This window comes from Pleurodeles waltl, chromosome 1_2, assembly GCF_031143425.1.
Source record: "Pleurodeles waltl isolate 20211129_DDA chromosome 1_2, aPleWal1.hap1.20221129, whole genome shotgun sequence".
NCBI lineage: Eukaryota > Metazoa > Chordata > Amphibia > Caudata > Salamandridae > Pleurodeles > Pleurodeles waltl.
In genome coordinates this window covers 1,127,371,010-1,127,391,909 of record NC_090437.1, presented here as the reverse complement: position 1 = coordinate 1,127,391,909, position 20,900 = coordinate 1,127,371,010, and the positions used below count along the sequence as shown (strand labels likewise).

The 20,900-nt window shown below is 49.0% G+C and overlaps 1 protein-coding gene across 1 annotated transcript in view; it reads left to right on the top strand.

Annotated features, from left to right (window-relative positions):
• The window catches only part of C1QTNF7 (C1q and TNF related 7), a 148,066-nt gene that overhangs the window by 112,494 nt on the left and 14,672 nt on the right, over positions 1 to 20,900 (top strand). Inside the window, exon 4 of the mRNA XM_069202630.1 lies at positions 1,081 to 1,326. Coding sequence (XP_069058731.1) covers positions 1,081 to 1,326 — 246 coding nt within the window. The remainder of the gene's footprint in view (positions 1 to 1,080; positions 1,327 to 20,900) is intronic.

Below are 20,900 nucleotides of genomic sequence, written 5' to 3'. Positions count from 1 at the left end.
ATTTTGATGCTAGAATGCACATTCTTTTAATTTAATCCTTGAAAATTCATATCTCCGGTTTCCTACATTAGATGTTTGTCATTTTGGTGTCATTTTAAAGATAAACACATTGACTATTTTTATAACTTGATGTTCGGATTTTATTGCATTGTGTCTTTTATTTATTTACTGTTTTGGTGATATTAAATGCTTTCCACTTACCTGTCTCCTAAATGAATCCTGACTGTTCACTGCCAAGCTACAAAGGGTTGAGCAAGGATTAATTTATTGAGACTCGACTGGACCTTATTAGTGACTGTGGAATTATTGCTAGCTGAAGGTGCATACCTCCACCTACTAAGAACCCAGTTTCCTACAGAGTGGAAGCCCACAACAGTTTCCATGATCTCTGTATTCATTTGCTAATGTATTAATCCATTCATTTATAAATTAAAAGATTATTTTATATATTTATTTATTGTGTTTTCTTTAATGAAGATGTCTTTAATGTAATCGTCATCCTCATCTGGATGTCCAGAACTCACTCCCATACAGGTTAAAAAGTCCTTAAATCCCATTACATTCTTAAAACTACTACTGCTCCAATCTTCTTGCAAATACACCACTTGCCACTAGATAGTCAACAACATGCCCTGTCTGTGCCACCAGGGACTCTGCCCTTAACAACTCATATAATCTGTGCCTCCACTACTTCTGTGCTAGCGATACGAGCTAAACAATTTAATTGTGGCATTCATTGGACTTCTCTTCCTTCAATTCACTAATGTACTGCTTGGTGCTATAACTTAAACCATAATCCTACATTTCTCCAATATTCTGTCATTATTGTAAGCACCTCTGTAGGTTCATCTACTTCAGTAAGTAGAAATGTTATAGTCAACCACGTACACTGTAATCACACCTCATAACTGTTGTTTTCATGATTAGTGTTTTTGTACAAGATTATGGCATTTCCAGAAAATGGATGCGCAATCCGGAATTCCAGTATAAATTTTTATTAAATTACAAGATTTTGTGAGTGCGAATGAATATGGAAGGATGGTTGTGTATCAATTTAATCTCTCATATGATGTCTCCCAGAGCCAAGGATGATCATTTTACTGTATGCAGCAAGTTTTGCCTTCTGCACCAGTGGACAACTTCTGGACAACCAGCTCAAGGGAGAGCATTTGATTCCAAAATACATCTGTAGCATTCCAGGATTGCCAGGCGCGGCTGGTCCCCCGGGAGCCAATGGACCACCTGGCCCTCATGGGCGAATTGGTTTCCCAGGAAGAGATGGCAGAGATGGCAGGAAGGGGGAAAAGGGAGAAAAAGGGAGTGCAGGTAATATCCGTTGTCTAATCCTTACCTCACTATCCTTATGTCTTTCTTTTACTTTCACTGCTATTAAAGACGAGTGTAACTAAGCATGTAATACAATGTGGAATCCTGAGCATATTCACAATATAGAAACTTTATTATGCACTTTAATATTCAGGTAATGTGAACACTCATAATAGAAAATGGGCTCAGTGTGACATTGTGGGGCCTAGGCAATGTGCATACTATGGTACAATTGTGTATACTAACCTATCACTAGCAGGCAATAAAGTTTTGACTCCAGTCATCCTCGCACTGCTCCCACCGCAGAGCAAGGGGTAGCTTAATACAAACACATACATGTTTACTGTTCCATAACTGAAAGTAAGCATGTCAGAGCCGTGATGAGCCTCCATACTTTCTACATTCCCCTTCCCCAGCAAGGTCTGATAGGACTTTCTCCAGTATCACATCAAAGATAATCCCGTACACCATAATTTTCTTACCCATCCAGTGTAAGTAATGTTTATGTGTTATTTTTTTCATCTGTGAATGTTATATTATTGAATACTGTTTTATTACTTTTACAGTTACGTGGCATTTTAAACAAAAGGGTTTGCATTGTAAAAAAAAAGTTGCAACTTTTCTAGATGTCAAAAATGTAAATGTATAGTCCTTACAACAGTCTAAACTAGTTTTTTTCAGTTTTTTAAGTAAAGTGGATTGTTAGAATTAATCTAAGGCACAATCTAGTCCGTCGGATTTTTGCCCCCCTTGCCACCTCAAACAGGAAGCAGCAATATGCAAATAAGCTTTTATGGCACAGCCAGCTTGGGACCCACATCTGGCCATTGTCATTGCACTTAGGATTCCACACTAAAGAAAAAAAAAGTGATGGGTGGATTGCTTGAACTAATCTTAGCCGCTGGTAATTAAGCTAGGCTGCAGGTGTATGGACCTAAAAGTGAATTGTCCCCAATGTTTGACAGTTGTTAATTTGTACCATTGGCTTCAAATTTCGAATTGCCTACATCATTGGACTTTGACCCAGAGCAAGCGAGAGAAAGGTAGAAAATAGAGAAAGAAGAAGGAACCGAAAAATAGGGTAATAGTGACATTGGTAGAAAGCAGGAGTAAAAATTAACTTGCAAGAGTGAGATGAAGAGACCTGAAGTGTGGAGTGGTGCAGGAAAGCGGCATGAGGTGGAATCAAGTGTATGTATTCAGCAACTTAGACATTTAGCAGCACTGGTAGCAGGCTTCAAAGAAAATCTTTGGGCTGTGCACTGTTTTGCAAATTAAACATTAGTGTGTACAGTATTCACAGCATGGGTCCCAATTACTCAGTCCATTACACAGCCGATTGCCCTCTAGACAAGTAAGTGATTGATTAACATATCGGTGTGTAGGTGACAAGGTAAAAAAAAATCCTAATTTGCAGAACAGAAAAAAAAACACCTCAAACAACCTTTGTAATCATGATGGCCGAGTGCAAGGCTTTAGATGTTTTTCTTGCCTCTACTCCACTGAGAAATTAGGCCAGCTTGGTCTTGTCCACTTCTGATATGCTTCATTTGCATTGGTCTACACATGTAACCTAATTCCATTCACACTGGTATGATGAGGCTTATGTGCAACGTGGTGTGTGAACAGAGTTACATGTGGACCCAGCGGATGAACAGTTCCTCTTTCCAGTAATATTGCATTTTTCAAAATGGGAAAAGTGGGTGCCTGTTCCTCTCTACCTCCCTCCTGTGTGTGAGGATATAGAAAGATCTATAAGGCCCAAAGAGGGATTTGGCAATCTGGATAGTATTTTCAGAAACTACGTGGTTCATCCTTTTGTTTTGTCATAATGTGTTGTAATTTGTGGCGTATTTCCATTTAAATGTGTTATTTGTGCTTTCTTGAATATGTATTTTTCATTAAGGTTTTGAACTAAGGTCTAGTTCTGTTATACCTCTTATTTTAATCACTGATGGAACATTTGAAGTTCTTCTGGTTTGTGTAGATGTACGTTTGCTATAGTTACTTGTGGAGTACTTGGTTTTGAAATCCATCTTTTACTTCCACAATTATTGCTCTGTTTATAGTTTTTCATATATAAAATATAAAACAAGCGTAGTTACATTCTTAAACATTGCCAGAGTTCTCCAGCAACTATATATCCTCATTCTCGTCATTACAAAGGTGTTTCCAAATTTATTGGTTTGGTGAGATGGGAGAACCACTGCAAATTCTTCTTTCCCACCACCACCAGCAGGAGAGCCATCACTGGTGAAGTCAGCTGTGATTTAAAGGCAAGGCTTGCCTGCCATAGGCCTACAGCTTTTTGTGCATTGGAGGCATGTCCTGTTTTCTCTGATTGGGTGGTCAATGCGAGACATGGCAAATCCAAGCATTTAAAACAAATAACCGACCCCACTCACAGACTGATCCGCAGTATGGTCGTTTACTTTTTCAGGGACAAACCTTTGCTTTGGGAGTTTGTTTCTGGCAACCAAAATTGGATGCCAAGTGGAGCGCACCAATATGGCGTCCCACTCAGTATGTTGCTTTGCCGAAAAGGTCGCGGCTATGAGGCAGGCTGGAGTGCTAAGTGTCAAACCCTAAATGATCGTGCTAATCGTTAAAGTGAGAGTGGTGAGGCAAAGCAGTGTTGTAAAACCTGTGAGCTTCTTATAAGTAATTCACACCCACATTTAAGGTACACAGTGGAATAGATCCTGAAATGAGGCAACACATGTTTATTCCTGCTGAATTAGATTGCACTAGCCCAGCAGCCCCTGCCCTGCCTTTCCGAGCAGAGTCCATGATGCTTTCCCGTGCCCCACTCTAAATGCTATAGTGCTTTTTGTCCCCCTTGCCATGCCTCTAGTCCTTGACCCTCCAGCCATCACACTGTCTGTTCACAAACTGGGATGTCACCAGTGGATACAGCTCTACGGGACACCACCTAGCCTATACATGTGCCACTCCAGCTGATCTTCACTAATCAAAACGTCAGTGACTGGGAACTGTGCTACTGATCTGTCCTCCTTTACAAGCAATGCATGGGAGTACCAGCCCAGAAGGCTAACTCTCCTTTTTATTTAACTCTATTTGGTTTTACCAAAATACTCTGGAGTACAGTAGACAAAGCACCAAAACCAGCCAGAAGGCTTAAGGCCCCACAAGATAATTCCTGCACCGCTTAACGGCCACTTACTCACTACCTCCGCCACTATCCCTGGCAATTCTTATTTATTTACAGGAGCCGGTAAAGAAGCTGAATGAGAAGTGCTATGGCTTCCACCAGGCCCCTGCTCTCCCTGCAACCAACCTGGTGTGCCTCTGATCCACGCCACTCTCGTCCAGCTCTCACAGTACTTCTGGGGTGCTCCTGAGCTCAGGAGGGGGTTCAGGGAACATCTATCAGTGTAAAAGAGATGGAAGGTGGCAGTGATTCTCCATGAATCCAAGCATGCCATGCTGGACAAGCAGTAGACCTCGAGGCTTGAGGAGATGGAGAGATCAGTAGACTGAGACCAGGAGGAGAGCTGGTGAGACACATGGTCCTGTCTGAGTAATGTACATCCAAATTTCTCTCAGTTCATAATCTAATTACCTCACCAAGCACCCTTTGTATCCTTCTCTGACTGAACATCCTTGTGTGATGATCTGTTTTCAATAAACTTTATTATCTTTGAATAAACACTTTCCTGTGCCTTTCATGATCTGACACCCTCTTTCTTCCTCTCTGGCACGCTCTTGTCCCTCCCTCTAGATCATATTCTCTTCTGCATTCCCCTCCCAACAGTTTTCTTAATCCATTTTTAATTGATGTACAGCAATAGAAAACTGTGGTAGAAACATAACTGTATTGTGGGTAATTTCCACAGGAACACAAGGATTCTTCCGTCAAGATCTGATCTAGCTAATGTCCCATCAAAGACAACCTCTCACTCTGAAGTTAGGCAGGAGTGTGTCCTTGCTCCTACCCTAGTTAACTTTTATTAGGTTGACCTCAGCAATATACTACCTGACATGCATACATTTCCTCCTGATCTTGTCGGCCAATGGATCAGTGCAGTACATTATTCCAATGGTGTATTAGTGTCACGTGCAGTACATTATTCCAATGGTGTATTAGTGTCACTTGCCAAAATGTGCTCACCACAACGTCTTGAATAAAAACAAAACCACAACTATGATGATGACTTCAGAAGAAATATTATAAGCGACTGCTTGTGTATAGATGGACAAGCCACTACCCAAGTGAAGACTTGTTTATACTTTGGAATTGTGTTTGCCAAAGGGCAAAGGATGAAGTATGGAAGCATTTGATTCAAACTACTCATTATAGGCTCTGATATATGTATTTCAAGCCTGGGTAACTCATTTATGACGCTCTGTACTCAAATTTGCTTTCCATCAGTGACTTACACTCTGTGCTTAATTTGTAAATGAATGAGCGCCCGTACCCAGAAGCCCACGGCAGGTGCAATAAAATGTCAATGCACCAACTACCAATGCTCCGAAACCTTCATTCCACCTCAGGCCTCTTCAATTAACTGCCAGGCACCCCCTGCTCTTTATCTTATGTGTGCAGGTTCATGCATTCTCACTTTCTGACGGGTTTTCCATCTTTCTCTTCCTCTGCTTTCCACTTCGTGCTTCTTTCTCTATCGTTAATTGTTTGGCAACAAAAAATAAGTGCCAATTCCCAAAAATAAGTGCTGTTGGTCACCACTGGCAACCACTGGCTCAAATTAAGCACGGTTTACACTTTTGATTCACTTGAGGTTCCAACATTTAGGAAGTTATTAACCCTCCAGGACAGCATGCCACTGAGGTTAGTTAGACTGGAAATTTTTCTAAGATCAGGTTGGGTGATTGTCTTATCTTTTACTCCAGCTTCCTTACTTTGCATTGGAAATGTAATCATAACACTTAGATCACCACATTTTTGGCGAACTGCCAATTATGGTTTTTTAGCCGGCCTTAGAAGAGCAAAAAGGTCACTGGAAACGTCACATGTTCTGTTTAACTTCTATCTATGTATTCATGTGAGGGGCTAATCGGAGACCCACTGACATCTTTGGCACCCCATTGGTCTACATGCTCTATATTGAAAACAATCAAACTATACACTCCTTGTGTCTTGTTTTCTATTACAGCAACACAAAAGTCAGACAGGTTTTTCATTTTGCTAAACTACAAACTACCCATGAATATAAAACTGTTTCCTTTTTTGGCAATACGTTTTTCATCTTTAAAATATGGATATTTGACTTTTTTTTTATAAACAAAAAGTGTATATTTCCCGTCTGCCCCCTACGCTGTGTGAACACAAGGCCTCAGATTTACAAAAATTCATGCAACTAAAGTTGCTGTGTTGCATTGCGCGAAAGGGAGAGAGCAGAACTTTGCATTATCTACTAAGACATGGCGGTGTTTTCTTCTCTCCCTGTGCAATGGCACTTTGGGCTGCTTTGCGCCACATTGCAAGGGTGTATGCGCTGTGTAAAATATAGTTTTTGCACTGGAAGGAGACTATTCTAAAACAAAAACTATCCTTTAGCACTTTTCCTGCTTTGTATGTGTGATGTACAATGCAGCATGGTTTCAAGGTAGGAAAAACAAGGAGGAATTAAAACACCCACTTGACACGAAGTAATGCAAAGCAGTGCATAGCGCAACTTCACGTTACTTTGAGAAACTATTCACCTCAAATCCTGAATTGCGTTGGATGGCAAATCTTAACATCATACAGCATCCAGCTTGATTTGCAAAATTAACACAAATCAATTGCAAGTGTTAGTAAATCTAGGCCTATGCCTCTATTATCTACATGTGTTTGGTACTTTAGACTTTAACCTCTTTCTTTTTATTCATCTTATATTTATTGTGCAAAATATTTACATATATTGATTAATACAGAGTGCATAAGTATTGCATTACCAGGTTTCTTCTTTTCTAGTCCATACTATATACGCATGTTTATTTATAGTTCCTATTATTCTTTATACCTCTATCCAAAATGTCTGGTTAAGCGCAGCACTCAGGTATGTCATATACAATATCAGAAAGATGATTTTGGCGAATACTGTCGACACTAAGTAATTAAATCCGTGTAAGTATTAAAGATTTGAGTGTGCAGATAGGGATCCTGGTGTACCTACGGTTGGAAGTGATTAACCTGACAATAGTCATAGAAATACCCAGATGTCTCAGTGGCCTCCGTGAAAGTATCACATGACCTCCTGCATTTCAGGCTCAATTATTATTATCAACATCATACTCCAGCATGTCAGGCCACCACTCTGGTTCTGGTCAGTCACGAAGGACACCAGCAGGATTCTAAATCACGAAGGACACCAGCGGGATTCTCAATCATGAATGACACCAGAGGGATTCTCAATCACGAAGAACACCAGCGCGATTCTCAATCATGAAGAACACAAGAGGGATTCTCAATCACGAAGGACACCAGTGGGATTCTCAATCACGAAGGACACCAGTGGGATTCTCAATCACGAAGGACACCAGCGGGATTCTCACATAGGCAGCACTCCCCTGTGTTGTATCTTGCTACCCACCTGGCTTTCTACTTTTTTGGCTCATCAGGGGAATAAAGAATTTTATAAATGCAACTACAATATAAGTGTTATAACAATGCAACTAAAATAAATTACAATATAGTAACCCCAGTTTTATAGTCTGTGAGGACACCTAGCCACTGAGGAAATTAGTCAATGTTCCAACCTCATGTCTCGACCCATATACCAAAGCATAATGCACCCCTCCCACACTATAAAACACAGTCAGATTAATTCCAACCGAAGGAAGAAATATATAGTGGGCAACAATATACCTCCCAATGAACTTTTAGGCCATATTGTCATATGGAGGTTAAGAGCGTTATTTATGGTCATAATATTAAGTACATGGATCAAAGGATAAAGATATTAGTCTCTGAATGTGTAATTACCCTATTTATTTTCTTAATGTGGATGATGAGATACTTACGAAGTTTCTGGCGAATCTTCTATCAAACATAGAAACAGGCGCCATGGTTTGCAGCTTCTGTCTTTGTCACAGATGATGCCATTGGGAAAAATTAAGATTTGTATTTTTTGAACCATAACCAAAACGTTTATATGGGAGTATACATATAACATACATATTACAAGATGTTTACGTTAGTTCCAATGCTAAATACTTTAAATGATAATGATGTCTTACCATGTTTAGTTTAACAATCGTTTAATTACATCATTCAGAGAGAACGTGTGAAACGTTTAAGAAGAATTGTGCTTTCCCTGCTCTCTCTTTTTAATGAGCAGGCATTTGTTTCTGTTTATCTTTAGATCTTTTAGAAAGTGGCTTAATCTAACAATAATTTGGCATTCATCTGTCCCTTCTGGTCATAAATAAGAAATATTTGGTCCAAGTAATAACACTGACCAGAAGAAGAAAATTCAGCATGAACAGGCTGCTTTTCAGATTTTTGACTAAGACACACCATGTCCCAGACCTTCTCTTCCAAACGTTTACTTCCACGTCCTTCCTTGATATAATTCCCTTCTGCGAAACGTATTCTGAATAATTCTACTTTTCTGTTCGAGTTTAGTAAGAAACTCCACAAAACATGGAAGTTTGATCTTTGCTCCAATCACTAGGCCAGTTCTTTGTGGTCATTCTGGCATTTTATTTTTCAAATCGTTCAGTTCTGGTATCCGATGTGTGCCAGTCAACCACCTCCCTTGCACTAAAAAAGCGAACCAAAGCTGCCTGTTTTTAGCAATTTCACAAAAACATCGAAGGGAAAACGTAGGGCACACCATGCATCTTACAAAGAGGAAAGTAGAGCCACGTGCAAGATGAAACCCTAAAGAAATACTCATTCCTCTAATGTGTATCCCATGCATTAGAAGGGTTAAATGTGCTCAGCATATACAACTTTGTTTAACCATTTAAGTATGACCTTTAGGTCTCTGTACTTTGCCTGTTCTTTGCATAAAACATATGTTCTGGCATGATGTCCATCGTTCTCCAGTGCATAATGTGATATGTGACAGCCAAGCAGGCTAGATTCTAAATGTAATAAAAAATAACATGTTTCTAAAAGCAGTGTTTGCTGAGAAACTCAAGAGTAAAGGTGGGGAAAATGTCAAAGATGGTTGTCATTTATTTGAACGATTTAAATCGCAAAGTCTGTTCAGGTTTAGCAAACAAACACACCGGCATGACATAATATAAGAATCTGAATTTGGTACAAGAAAATGCATATTTGTTTTTAAAGCCTATCTGTAATTCGAAAACATGCATTATAATTATGTACTTCAACTGACCATGGCAAGGTAGCTTAGAGAGGGAAACTTTCACCACTAGCACCTGCTGTGGCCTGGCGGTCACAAGGTCAAATCCTGTTCAAGCCAACTAGCCTGAAATCGGTTAAACGAGTAGCATTTATGTCTCGCTTTAGAATATGCCCCCTAAATGCAGTATTACCCATGGTAACATTGTGTTGTCAGTGATTTTATTCTATTGTTGCCAAGCCTATTACTTCTTACCAGAAATAATGTAAATTAAACGGAGGGAAAAACTTATTTTTCTGAAGTTTTTTCTCTGCCGTGATTGCTGTGTGTTACAAATTGCGAATCAACTTAGAAAACAGTGGGCCGTATGTACGAACACATTTTCCCATTTACACAGAATGGGAAAAACCCTTTGCTACATCTGGCCCAGTAAGACATGTTACTCACAAACCTGATATACATCAAAACTGTGGTATGAAGTGCTCCATGCTACATAACTGATTATACTTGATTATAATTTTACATCGCCCGGGTAGGTTTATCCTTAGAACCTTATCTCAGGTAGTAAGGGTTTTGGATCAATGTATAATCACCGATGAGAATGTACATTCAAGCCTAGGAGAGGACATTCTAACTTTTTCTGTAACTGCTACGATTGCTGGGCTCACCTATCAGAATGTACATTCAAGCCTTGGAGAGGACATTCCTACTTTTTCTGTAGCTGCTATGATTGCTGGGCTTACCTATCAGAATGTATATTCAAGCCTAGGAGAACACAATCCAACTTCTTCTGCAGCTGGTAAGATTGATGGGCTCACTTATGAGAATGTACATTCAAGCCTAGGAGAGGACATTCTAACTTCTGTAGCTGCTAAGATTGTTGGGTGCAGATTCTATATTTCATAGCAATGCTCAAGTTAAGCAGAGTGGTCTTCAATGCCCTTTCTTTTTCTTGTCTGTAACACAACATGTGTATGGCCACTTTGGTGGTGTTTTTGATTCCATGAATCTCTCTCACAGGAAATACAGAAAGAGTACAAGACTGAGACTTTCTTAAGTTTTAAAGTAGATCTAAGGAGGGGATGTGAGCTCAATGAGCAGGGGAAACCTAAAGCGGACTACCAAAGCCATTCATTGAATTGATGATTCTCCTGCAGCACGTTCACAGAAACATTCAGTGTAGTGTTGTGATGTGGCTCGTGGCTGCTTGCTTGTTCAGCCTCGAGCCAAACTTCTAGAACACAATGCGGTGTTCGCTTTCCCGGCAGTTGGCTTGCTGATCGGGAAAGAGAGAGCATCGCGCTTGGAAGAGCTCACGAATAAACTACGTTCAACCTTTGAAGTTTTGTGTTGGCGTACTTTCTTCACAACATTTTTATGGCGACGAAGGTCAGCAAGCGACTCACCTCTTCCAACGCAGATGCATGGGACCCACAGTAAGAGCAGTGGGTAGAGGCGTTTAAGGACATTATCTGCAAAGTGCTCGTTTAAACTTCATCGCTGGTCACGATTTGATCGTTACACTTTATAGGTGTACGTTGTCTGGTGTACCGCGTTTTGTTTACGGCCATCTGCGCAGTTGTCTCTGGGTCCGGTTTCTTAGCAACGCCTTGGTGCGAGAGTTGCTGTGTCAACGTCAAGTGTACGTGATTCACGTTTCCGGCGGCCATCTTGGAAAGTTGGGAGGATTCCCATTAGGACTAATGGCACACGAGTAACAGTTGGTGAATGTCTACTGTGGCCATTTTCAAGCGCTGGAAAACGCTCATAGAAAATCGAGTTCAGCGCACGTCTGCTGCATGGATGGCTAATTAACCGCGGTATTCCATTGGCGGTACACACCGCCGCGGTCAAAATACACACACCTTTACAAAATACAGCCACATTGGACAAATCGAAATACACACACCTGAGACACATACACACACCACACTCACACATCCAATCAACTATAAAACACACACCCACATCACCCACAAACCCCCACTACTCGAAATTCGGAGAGAAGGCGAGAGAGAGAGAGAGAGAGAGAGAGAGAGAGAGCACAGCTATCGCAAACCCCAACACACAGAGGAACACAACATCATCACCCACATTACATCCACGCACAAAACACCACACACCACCACACACACCACACTCATCCACGCACAAAACACCACACACCCCACACCACCCCATTGCACCCCAAAGACACCCCAGGTTCTCGGACCAAGAACTCAGGGTCATGGTGGAGGAAATAATAAGGGTAGAGCCCCAGCTATTCGGCACACAGGTGCAGCACACCACAATAGCCAGGAAGGCGGAGCTATGGCAAAGGATCGTCGACAGGGTCAACGCTGTGGGACAGCATCCCAGAAACCTGGAAGACATCCGAAAGCGCTGGAACGACCTACGGGGGAAGGTGCGGTCGATGGTGTCAAGACACAACATCGCTGTGCAGAAGACTGGCGGCGGACCCCCACCCACTCCACCCGAATTCACATCATGGGAGCAAGAGGTCTTGAACATCCTGCATCCTGAGGGCCTCGCTGGAGTAGGCGGAGGAATGGACTCTGGTAAGTCTAATCCCAACTACTTCACCCCCCCAACCACCAGCATGCCAACCCGCACCCCCACCCTCACCCCCAACCCCCCAGCACACATCCTCCCTGCCAATGTCTCACCAGCACAACCCACCCACCACAACACCAATCCCTGAATGCCAACACAAACCATGGACACCCATCACCCAAGCATGACCACTGCACATACCCATCCCCCCCCCCAAACCACCCTCACAACTCCTCCCACAAGGGAATGCCAGCACTGGGGGACAAGGGCACCCACAAATCGCACGCCATGGCACACACAGAAGCAATAACCATACTCTTTTACCCCTGCAGGGCCCGAACGCCAACACACCGACCAGGAGGGTCCAGATTTGTCCATCCCACCCCCAGAACAGGCCCCCAGTGATGACAGCAGCTCTGTCGACCTAGAACCTGATGACCAGCCCGGACCATCGGGGACCTCTGGACAGTCGGTTCCCCACACACAGACACAGGCCACAGCAGACCCAACCCCCTCTGGGAATACCAGCACAGCTCCCACCCAGCGGGCCCATGCCACTGTCTCCAGGACGCGTCAATCAGCGGTGTGTCCGCCACGACAGGGCACCCAGGCTGACCCACCACCCCAACAACAACAGGGACCTTGGGGCAGTGGTAGTGGGCACACTGTCCAGGGGACAGAGGCCCGGGGAAACAGGGCAACTGGGAGGGCTGCTGTGCGAGAGGGGGTTGACCGGCCCAGGGAACCCACTCTCCAGGAGGCCCTCACCACCATCATGGGAGCATACCACCACTCCCAGGAGACGATGGAGACGGTACTGGCCAGGTTTCAGGAGATCCAGGCACAGCAGGAGGAACGGTACATGGGGTTCAGAGACGAACTCAGGAACATCGGTACCGCAATGGGGACCATCGTCCTGGCCCTCAACCAGATAGTCACCACATTGCGGGACCATGTGGCACCCCAAAGGGCCCCTGTCACCAGCCCGGACGACGAACAGCCTACCACCTCCGCCGGCGCTAGTGGACAGGAGGCCCCCACACCACGACAGGCCACCAGAACCCCACCTCCTGCTGAAGATCAACCACCCCGCAAGCGGAACCTGAGATCACACAAGAAGACAGAGTAGGATGCCAAGACCCCCGCCAGCCGAAGATACCCCTGATGTCATCCCACTGTCCCACATTGTCACCCTGTCCAACCTTGAACTGCCCCTGCTCCATCCTTCCACAGGCATATGGGCAATGCACCTGTGCTACTGAGAACTGGACTCTGCCATGGACATTACTCCACCCCCACCCATCACCGTTTTACTATCATGGACCTATACGCAGCACTTAAAATAAATCACCAATTGCACTTCTAATGTCAGGAGTCTGCTTGTATTCTTTACAAATGTATTACACATAACGGTGCAATAATGTTCATTAACATTGTGATGACAACATACCAGTGTCAATAAGCATTAGTCCATGGGCAAACAAAGCAGAAGTCACGCTGTGGGTCATACAGGTCTGAAAAGGGAAGGGACAGTCAAAAATCAGTGAAAAGGAACTGGGGGGAAACACAGAAAGTAGAGATGCAGGAGGCCAGAAGTAAATGTAAAAGGGCGTGGGTGATTCTTACCTGGGTGCTACTGAAAATACTGTTGTATAACTGTGTCCCTGTTGTCCGTGTCGTCCCCGTCGTCTTCCTCCTCTTCACTCTCCACAGGCTCCACAGCTGCAACAACACCACCATCTGGACCATCCTCCTGCAGGAAAGGCACCTGGCGTCGCAATGCAAGATTGTGAAGCATACGGCAGGCCACGATGATCTGGCACACCTTCTTTGGTGAGTACATGAGGGATCCCCCTGTCATATGCAGGCACCTAAACCTGGCCTTCAGGACCCCGAAGGTCCGTTCTATAATCCTCCTAGTTCGCCCATGTGCCTCATTGTACCGTTCCTCTGCCCTGGTCCGGGGATTCCTCACTGGGGTCAATAGCCAAGGCAGGTTGGGGTAACCAGAGTCACCTATTAGCCACACACGGTGTCTCTGTAGCTGTTCCATCACATAAGGGATGCTGCTATTTCGCATGACATACGCGTCATGCACTGACCCAGGGAACTTGGCATTTAGATGGGAGATGTACTGGTCAGCCAAACAGACCACCTGGACATTCATCGAATGGTAATTTTTTCTATTTCTGTACACCTGCTCATTGTCTTTTGGGGGTACTAAAGCCACATAGGCCTATGTGACGCAGTAGAAATCATGCCATGTGGGCCCTTGAAATGGCGGCTGCATGACCTGTGAAGTGTGACAGTGGGATGTGAGGTCATTGCGCTGGTGTGGCACACCGTGGCGGTAGGCGGTCGAAGACCGCGGCGCAAAGCAGCATTGGTTAACATTGAACCCTATGGGTCTCAGGAGCCAATAACGATGTGCACCGGCGGTCGCGGTACGCACCGCCGCGGTACGCACCGCCGCGGGCGTGACTGCCATTTTCTAACTGCTTAATCACTCGAGACCTGATCATCCACAGGAGAGGACCTATACTGCAAGTGCTGCTGTGACCTCGGTCTGGAAGAGACAATGGCTGCTGCGACTGGGGAAAGGGCCCCTGCCTTCACTTCAGAAGAGTTGGAGAAACTTGTGGATGGGGTCCTGCCCCAGTATGCGCTACTCCACGGTCCTCCAGACCAACAGGTAAGTACACTGGGTGCACGTTGAATGGGCTATGCCTGGGTTGTGTATGGTGGATGTAAGATGGTGGGTTGGGAAGTGAATAAGGAGTGCAAGGCACGACAGATGGGAGCATGTGCCACATGGCAGGGTTGGGGAGGGGGGGCAATCACATCTAACATGCAGAAAAATGTTGACAATTCCTTTCCCACCCTGTACATGTCAAATAGGTCAGTGCCCATCAGAAAGTCGACATTTGGCGTGCCATCGCCAAGGAAGTCCGGGCCCTGGGGGTCCACACAAGACGGGGCACCCACTGCCGAAAGAGGTGGGAGGACATCCGCCGCGGCACCAGGAAGACCGCCGAGTCACTGCTGGGGATGGCCTCCCAACGTAGGAGGGGTGCCAGTTGTACCTTGACCCCCCTGATGTCCCGGATCCTGGCGGTGGCCTACCCCGATTTGGATGGGCGCGTGAGGACATCACAGCAGACACAAGGGGGTGAGTACCAGCACATTCTGCTATCTTTACACGCAGTGGAGGCGTCTGGGTGGGGGAGGAGGGCTGTGGGTGACATTAGGCCAGGGTGCTTTCTGTAGTGTAGTCCCCTCCTTTAGGCATGGCCCTGTGCCCCCGCCCCCCACCTCTGTAGGGTGCCAAGTACAGCAATCCATGGTCCAGCATCACCCATGTGCGCATATGTTGTCCATAGACCTGTTGGCCTAGTCACAAGTACTGAGTAGTGTACCCCGATTGCGCGGCGTAGTGCATGAGGCTCCTGTGTCTGTCCTCTCCGCCAACGGTGTTGACAATTTATGCACTCAACCTGTTTTTATTTCTCCCCCCACCCTTTTTCTTTATCTTCTTGTGCATGTGTGCATTAGCATCATCAGGCGGAGGAGAATTGGCATCGGAGCACGAGGGAGCTGCAAGTCACAAGGCCCCGGTGGGCCATGGTACAGACACCGAGGTCACCAGTGATACGGAGGGCGAGGGGAGCACCACAACGGGGACCCGTGGTGACACCAGCGACACCGACACGTCCTCGAAAGGGAGCTCCCTAGCGGTGGCGGCAACATCCGTGCCCCCCGCCTCTACAGGTACAGCCACCACCCAGCGCACCAGCTCCGCCCTCCCAGCAGCCCCTCAGCCTTCGCTCCGTGCCCGCTCGCCCAAGAAGGCGGGCATCTCCTTCGCCCCAGGCACCTCAGGCCCTGCCCCTGTTACCCCTGCTGCCCTCAGTGCGGAGGTCATTGACCTCCTACAGACCATCATTGTTGGGCAGTCTACCCTTTTCAATGCCATCCAGGGGGTAGAGAGGGAGGTGCATTGGAGCAATGCATACCTGGAGGGCATTCATTCGGGTCAGGCTGCCCATCAACGATCGTTCAATGCTCTGGCCTCAGCACTGACGGCAGCCATTGTCCCTGTTTCCAGCCTCCCTCTTCTAACTGCCTCCACCCTGTCTCTGTCTCCTGTTCCTCAGCCTATCCCATCCACACCATCAGACCAGCCTGCACACACCTCAACACCCAAGGGCAGCTCATCCAGACATAAGCACCACAGATCACACAAACATTCACCCAAGCAACACCCAGATGCAGACATGCCAACAGTCACTACCACCCCTGTGTCCCCCTCCTCCTCGTCGCCCTCCTCCCTCCCTGTGACGTCTCCACTCACACCTGCATGCACACCACCATCAGCCAGTACTTCCATCACCAGCACACCCTCCAGTACAGTCCGCACACGTGCAGTCACCACCCCCACTGCCATTTACACGTCCCCTGTGTCCTCTCCCACTGTGTCTGTCACCCCCCCTTCCAAGACACACAAACGCAGGCAGCCACCCACCCAACAGCCAACCACCTCACGACAGCCTACGTCACAAGCACCTGCACCCACAGACAGCACACCTGACTCTCCTACAACCACATCCTCTTCCTCCACTCCCACACCCACTACACCTACCCTTTACATTGGTCCTAAAAAACTTTACCTCTCCAAACTTAACCTCTTTGCCCCACCTGACCCACCCACTCCATCTGCTAAGAGTCCCAAGAGCACCTCAGCCACCACCAGCCCTGCTTCAGGTGTCACCATTGTGCACGGGTTTTGGAGTCCACCCTTTCCCAGCACTGACACATCGGCCAGCAGCAAGGGGACAGCCAGCCCCCCCCCCCGTAAAATCAGGGGCCGCCGCGAGAAGACTGACACGGCTGCCCCCAAGGAGCAAAGTCCTGGGGCGTCACCTGCCACAACATCCAGGGGAGGCAAGGCTGAAGAGGGCCCGCCGTGCAGAAAGACACCGCTGAAGAGGGCCCCGCCATGCAGAAAGACACTGCTGAAGAGGGCCCCGCCGTGCAGAAAGACACCGCTGAAGAGGGCCCAGCCGTGCAGAAAGACACCGCTGAAGAGGGCCCCGCCGTGCAGAAAGGCACCGCTGAAGAGGGCCCCGCCGTGCAGAAAGACACCGCTGAAGAGGGCCCCGCCGTGCAGAAAGACACCGCTGAAGAGGGCCCCGCCGTGCAGAAAGGCACCGCTGAAGAGGGCCCCGCCGTGCAGAAAGACACCGCTGAAGAGGGCCCCGCCGTGCAGAAAGGCACCGCTGAAGAGGGCCCCGCCGTGCAGAAAGGCACCGCTCCGCTGGGCCCCGCCGTCTCAAGCACCGCTCCGCTGGGCCCCGCCGTCTCAAGCACCGCTCCGCTGGGCCCTTCCTGTCAAGCACCGCTCCGCTGGGCCCTTCTTGTCAAGCACCGCTCCGCTGGGCCCTTCCTGTCAAGCACCGCTCCGCTGGGCCCCGCCGTCTCAAGCACCGCTCCGCTGGGCCCTTCCTGTCAAGCACCGCTCCGCTGGGCCCTTCCTGTCAAGCACCGCTCCGCTGGGCCCTTCCTGTCAAGCACCGCTCCGCTGGGCCCCGCCGTCTCAAGCACCGCTCCGCTGGGCCCTTCCTGTCAAGCACTGCTCTGCTGGGCCCCGCCGTCTCAAGCACCGCTCCGCTGGGCCCCGCCGTCTCAAGCACCGCTCCGCTGGGCCCCGCCGTCTCAAGCACCGCTCCGCTGGGCCCTTCCTGTCAAGCACCGCTCCGCTGGGCCCTTCCTGTCAAGCACCGCTCCGCTGGACCCCGCCGTCTCAAGCACCGCTCCGCTGGGCCCTTCCTGTCAAGCACCGCTCCGCTGGGCCCTTCCTGTCAAGCACCGCTCCGCTGGGCCCTTCCTGTCAAGCACCGCTCCGCTGGGCCCCGCTGTCTCAAGCACAGCTCCGCTGGGCCCTTCCTGTCAAGCACCGCTCCGCTGGGCCCTTCCTGTCAAGCACCGCTCCGCTGGGCCCCGCCGTCTCAAGCACCGCTCCGCTGGGCCCTTCCTGTCAAGCACCGCTCTGCTGGGCCCCGCCGTCTCAAGCACCGCTCCGCTGGGCCCCGCCGTCTCAAGCACCGCTCCGCTGGGCCCTTCCTGTCAAGCACCGCTCCGCTGGGCCCCGCCGTCTCAAGCACCGGTCCGCTGGGCCCTTCCTGTCAAGCACTGCTCCGCTGGGCCCTTCCTGTCAAGCACCGCTCCGCTGGGCCCGCCGTCTCAAGCACCGCTCCGCTGGGCCCTTCCTGTCAAGCACCGCTCCGCTGGGCCCCGCCGTCTCAAGCACCGCTCTGCTGGGCCCTTCCTGTCAAGCACCGCTCCGCTGGGCCCCGCCGTCTCAAGCACCGCTCCGCTGGGCCCCACCGTCTCAAGCACCGCTCCGCTGGGCCCTTCCTGTCAAGCACCGCTCCGCTGGACCCCTTCATCTCAAGCACCGCTCCGCTGGGCCCTTCCTGTCAAGCACCGCTCCGCTGGGCCCTTCCTGTCAAGCACCGCTCCGCTGGGCCCCGCCGTCTCAAGCACCGCTCCGCTGGGCCCTTCCTGTCAAGTACCGCTCCGCTGGGCCCCGCCGTCTCAAGCACCGCTCTGCTGGGCCCTTCCTGTCAAGCACCGCTCCGCTGGGCCCCGCCGTCCCAAGCACCGCTCCGCTGGGCCCTTCCTGTCAAGCACCGCTCCGCTGGCCCCGCCGTCTCAAGCACCGCTCCGCTGGCCCCGCCGTCTCAAGCACCGCTCCGCTGGGCCCTTCCTGTCAAGCACCGCTCCGCTGGGCCCCTTCATCTCAAGCACCGCTCCGCTAGGCCCTTCCTGTCAAGCACCGCTCCGCTGGGCCCCGCCGTCTCAAGCACCGCTCCGCTGGGCCCTTCCTGTCAAGCACCGCTCCGCTGGGCCCTTCCTGTCAAGCACCGCTCCGCTGGGCCCCGCCGTCTCAAGCACCGCTCCGCTGGGCCCTTCCTGTCAAGCACCGCTGGCCCATTGGCAGTCCCGGTTCTGTGTCGGGCAGGCCTTCACGACGCACTCTGCCCACCATGCCTCCTCCATGACCAGTGGTCTCTGTAATCCACATGATGGACTGTGGCTTTGCACTCCCCAGGATGTAACAGTAGGCAGCCCACCCACTGTAGAGACTTGTGAGACTGTGGCTTTGCACTCCCCAGGATGGCACAGTGGGCAATCCACCCACTGTAGAGACTTGTGAGACTGTGGCTTTGCACTCCCCAGGATGGCACAGTGGGCAATCCACCCACTGTAGAGACTTGTGAGACTGTGGCTTTGCACTCCCCAGGATGGCACAGTGGGCATGGTGGACCCTTCGTGGATCTGGCGTCGTGGACTCATGTGGCTGAGGTGCCCCCCCTTCACTTCCCCCTGAGGTGCCTGTAGTTTTGTCATCTGATGCCCCAGCAGTGTTCTCTCCAACGGACTCAGGTCTCCTGTGTGGGCTTTGCCCATGTGTCGATACACTTTGGCCCACGGACAGTGGCAATTTAAGTGACTGTGCATGACTTATTGCCTATGTTTATCGGTTTCGCAATGTTCTTACTTGATTTTTTACCATTCATATTGCTATTTTACCATGACTTCAAAGAACCTCTTATTTACATAAATGTTGTTTCTAACTTTAATTATGTCTTTGCATTATTCTGGGGGGTTTGGGTGGTGTCACTGTGACTTGGTGCTCTGCATTGGTGTGTAGATAGTTGGGGGGGGGGTCGCATATGTGTGTGCCCGTAACCTTTCCTCCTCCCCCCTCGTCTGTGTCGTAGGTGCAGTACTCACCGTTGTCGTCTGCGCCGGCGTTCGTACTCGTGGTAGATGAGCAGGTAGACAATAGCTGGTAGGATGTTTAATTCGGGTTCCATGCTGTCCAGATTCCTCGTGGAGTGTGTATAGGTGAGCGTTTTCCCATTCGTAGTCTGTTTCCGCCGTGTTTTTATCGGCGGGGCTCCCGCCCCGGAAAAGGTGGCGGATTGGTGAGTTGTGATAGGGTGGGCGGTACATTGTCTGCCGCCTGGCTGTTGGCGGTGACCGCCGCGCTGTTTGTCTGTCCGCCATGGCGGTCGGAGTGTTAAAGTGGCGGCCTGTGTTGGTGGTTCCCGCCAGGGTCAGAATACCTTTTTTTTGACCGCCTGCCTGTTGGCGGGTTGGCCGCCGCTTTATCACCGACCGCCAGGGTCAGAATGACCCCCAATATGCATGAAATTAAACTGAAACCTGGTGTTGTTCCTGTTCAGCACAAAGTCAAAAAGGTGCCAGTGTCAGTAAGGGGAGGAGTTAAGGAACTTCTCAATGAAATGCTTGACAGCGGTGTCATCGAACCTGTGGAGGCCTCAGAATGGTTGTCACCTGTTGTCATTTCGAAAAAAAGAGATGGAAATTTGAGACTCTGGGGGTCATTCTGACCATGGCGGCTGGTGACCGCCAGGGTCACCGACCACGGGAGCACCGCCAACAGGCTGGCGGTGCTCCCGAGGGCATTCTGACCGCGGCGGTTCAGCCGCAGCCAGAAAGGGTAAACCGGCGGTCTCCCGCCGGTTTACCACTGCCCTTGTGAATCCTCCATGGCTGCGGAGCGCGCTCCGCAGCCATGGGGATTCTGACACCCCCTACCGCCATCCTGTTCCTGGCGGGTCTCCCGCCAGGAACAGGATGGCGGTAGGGGGTGCCGCGGGGCCCCTGGGGGCCCCTGCAGTGCCCTGCAGGGGCCCCCATAAGAGGGCCCCG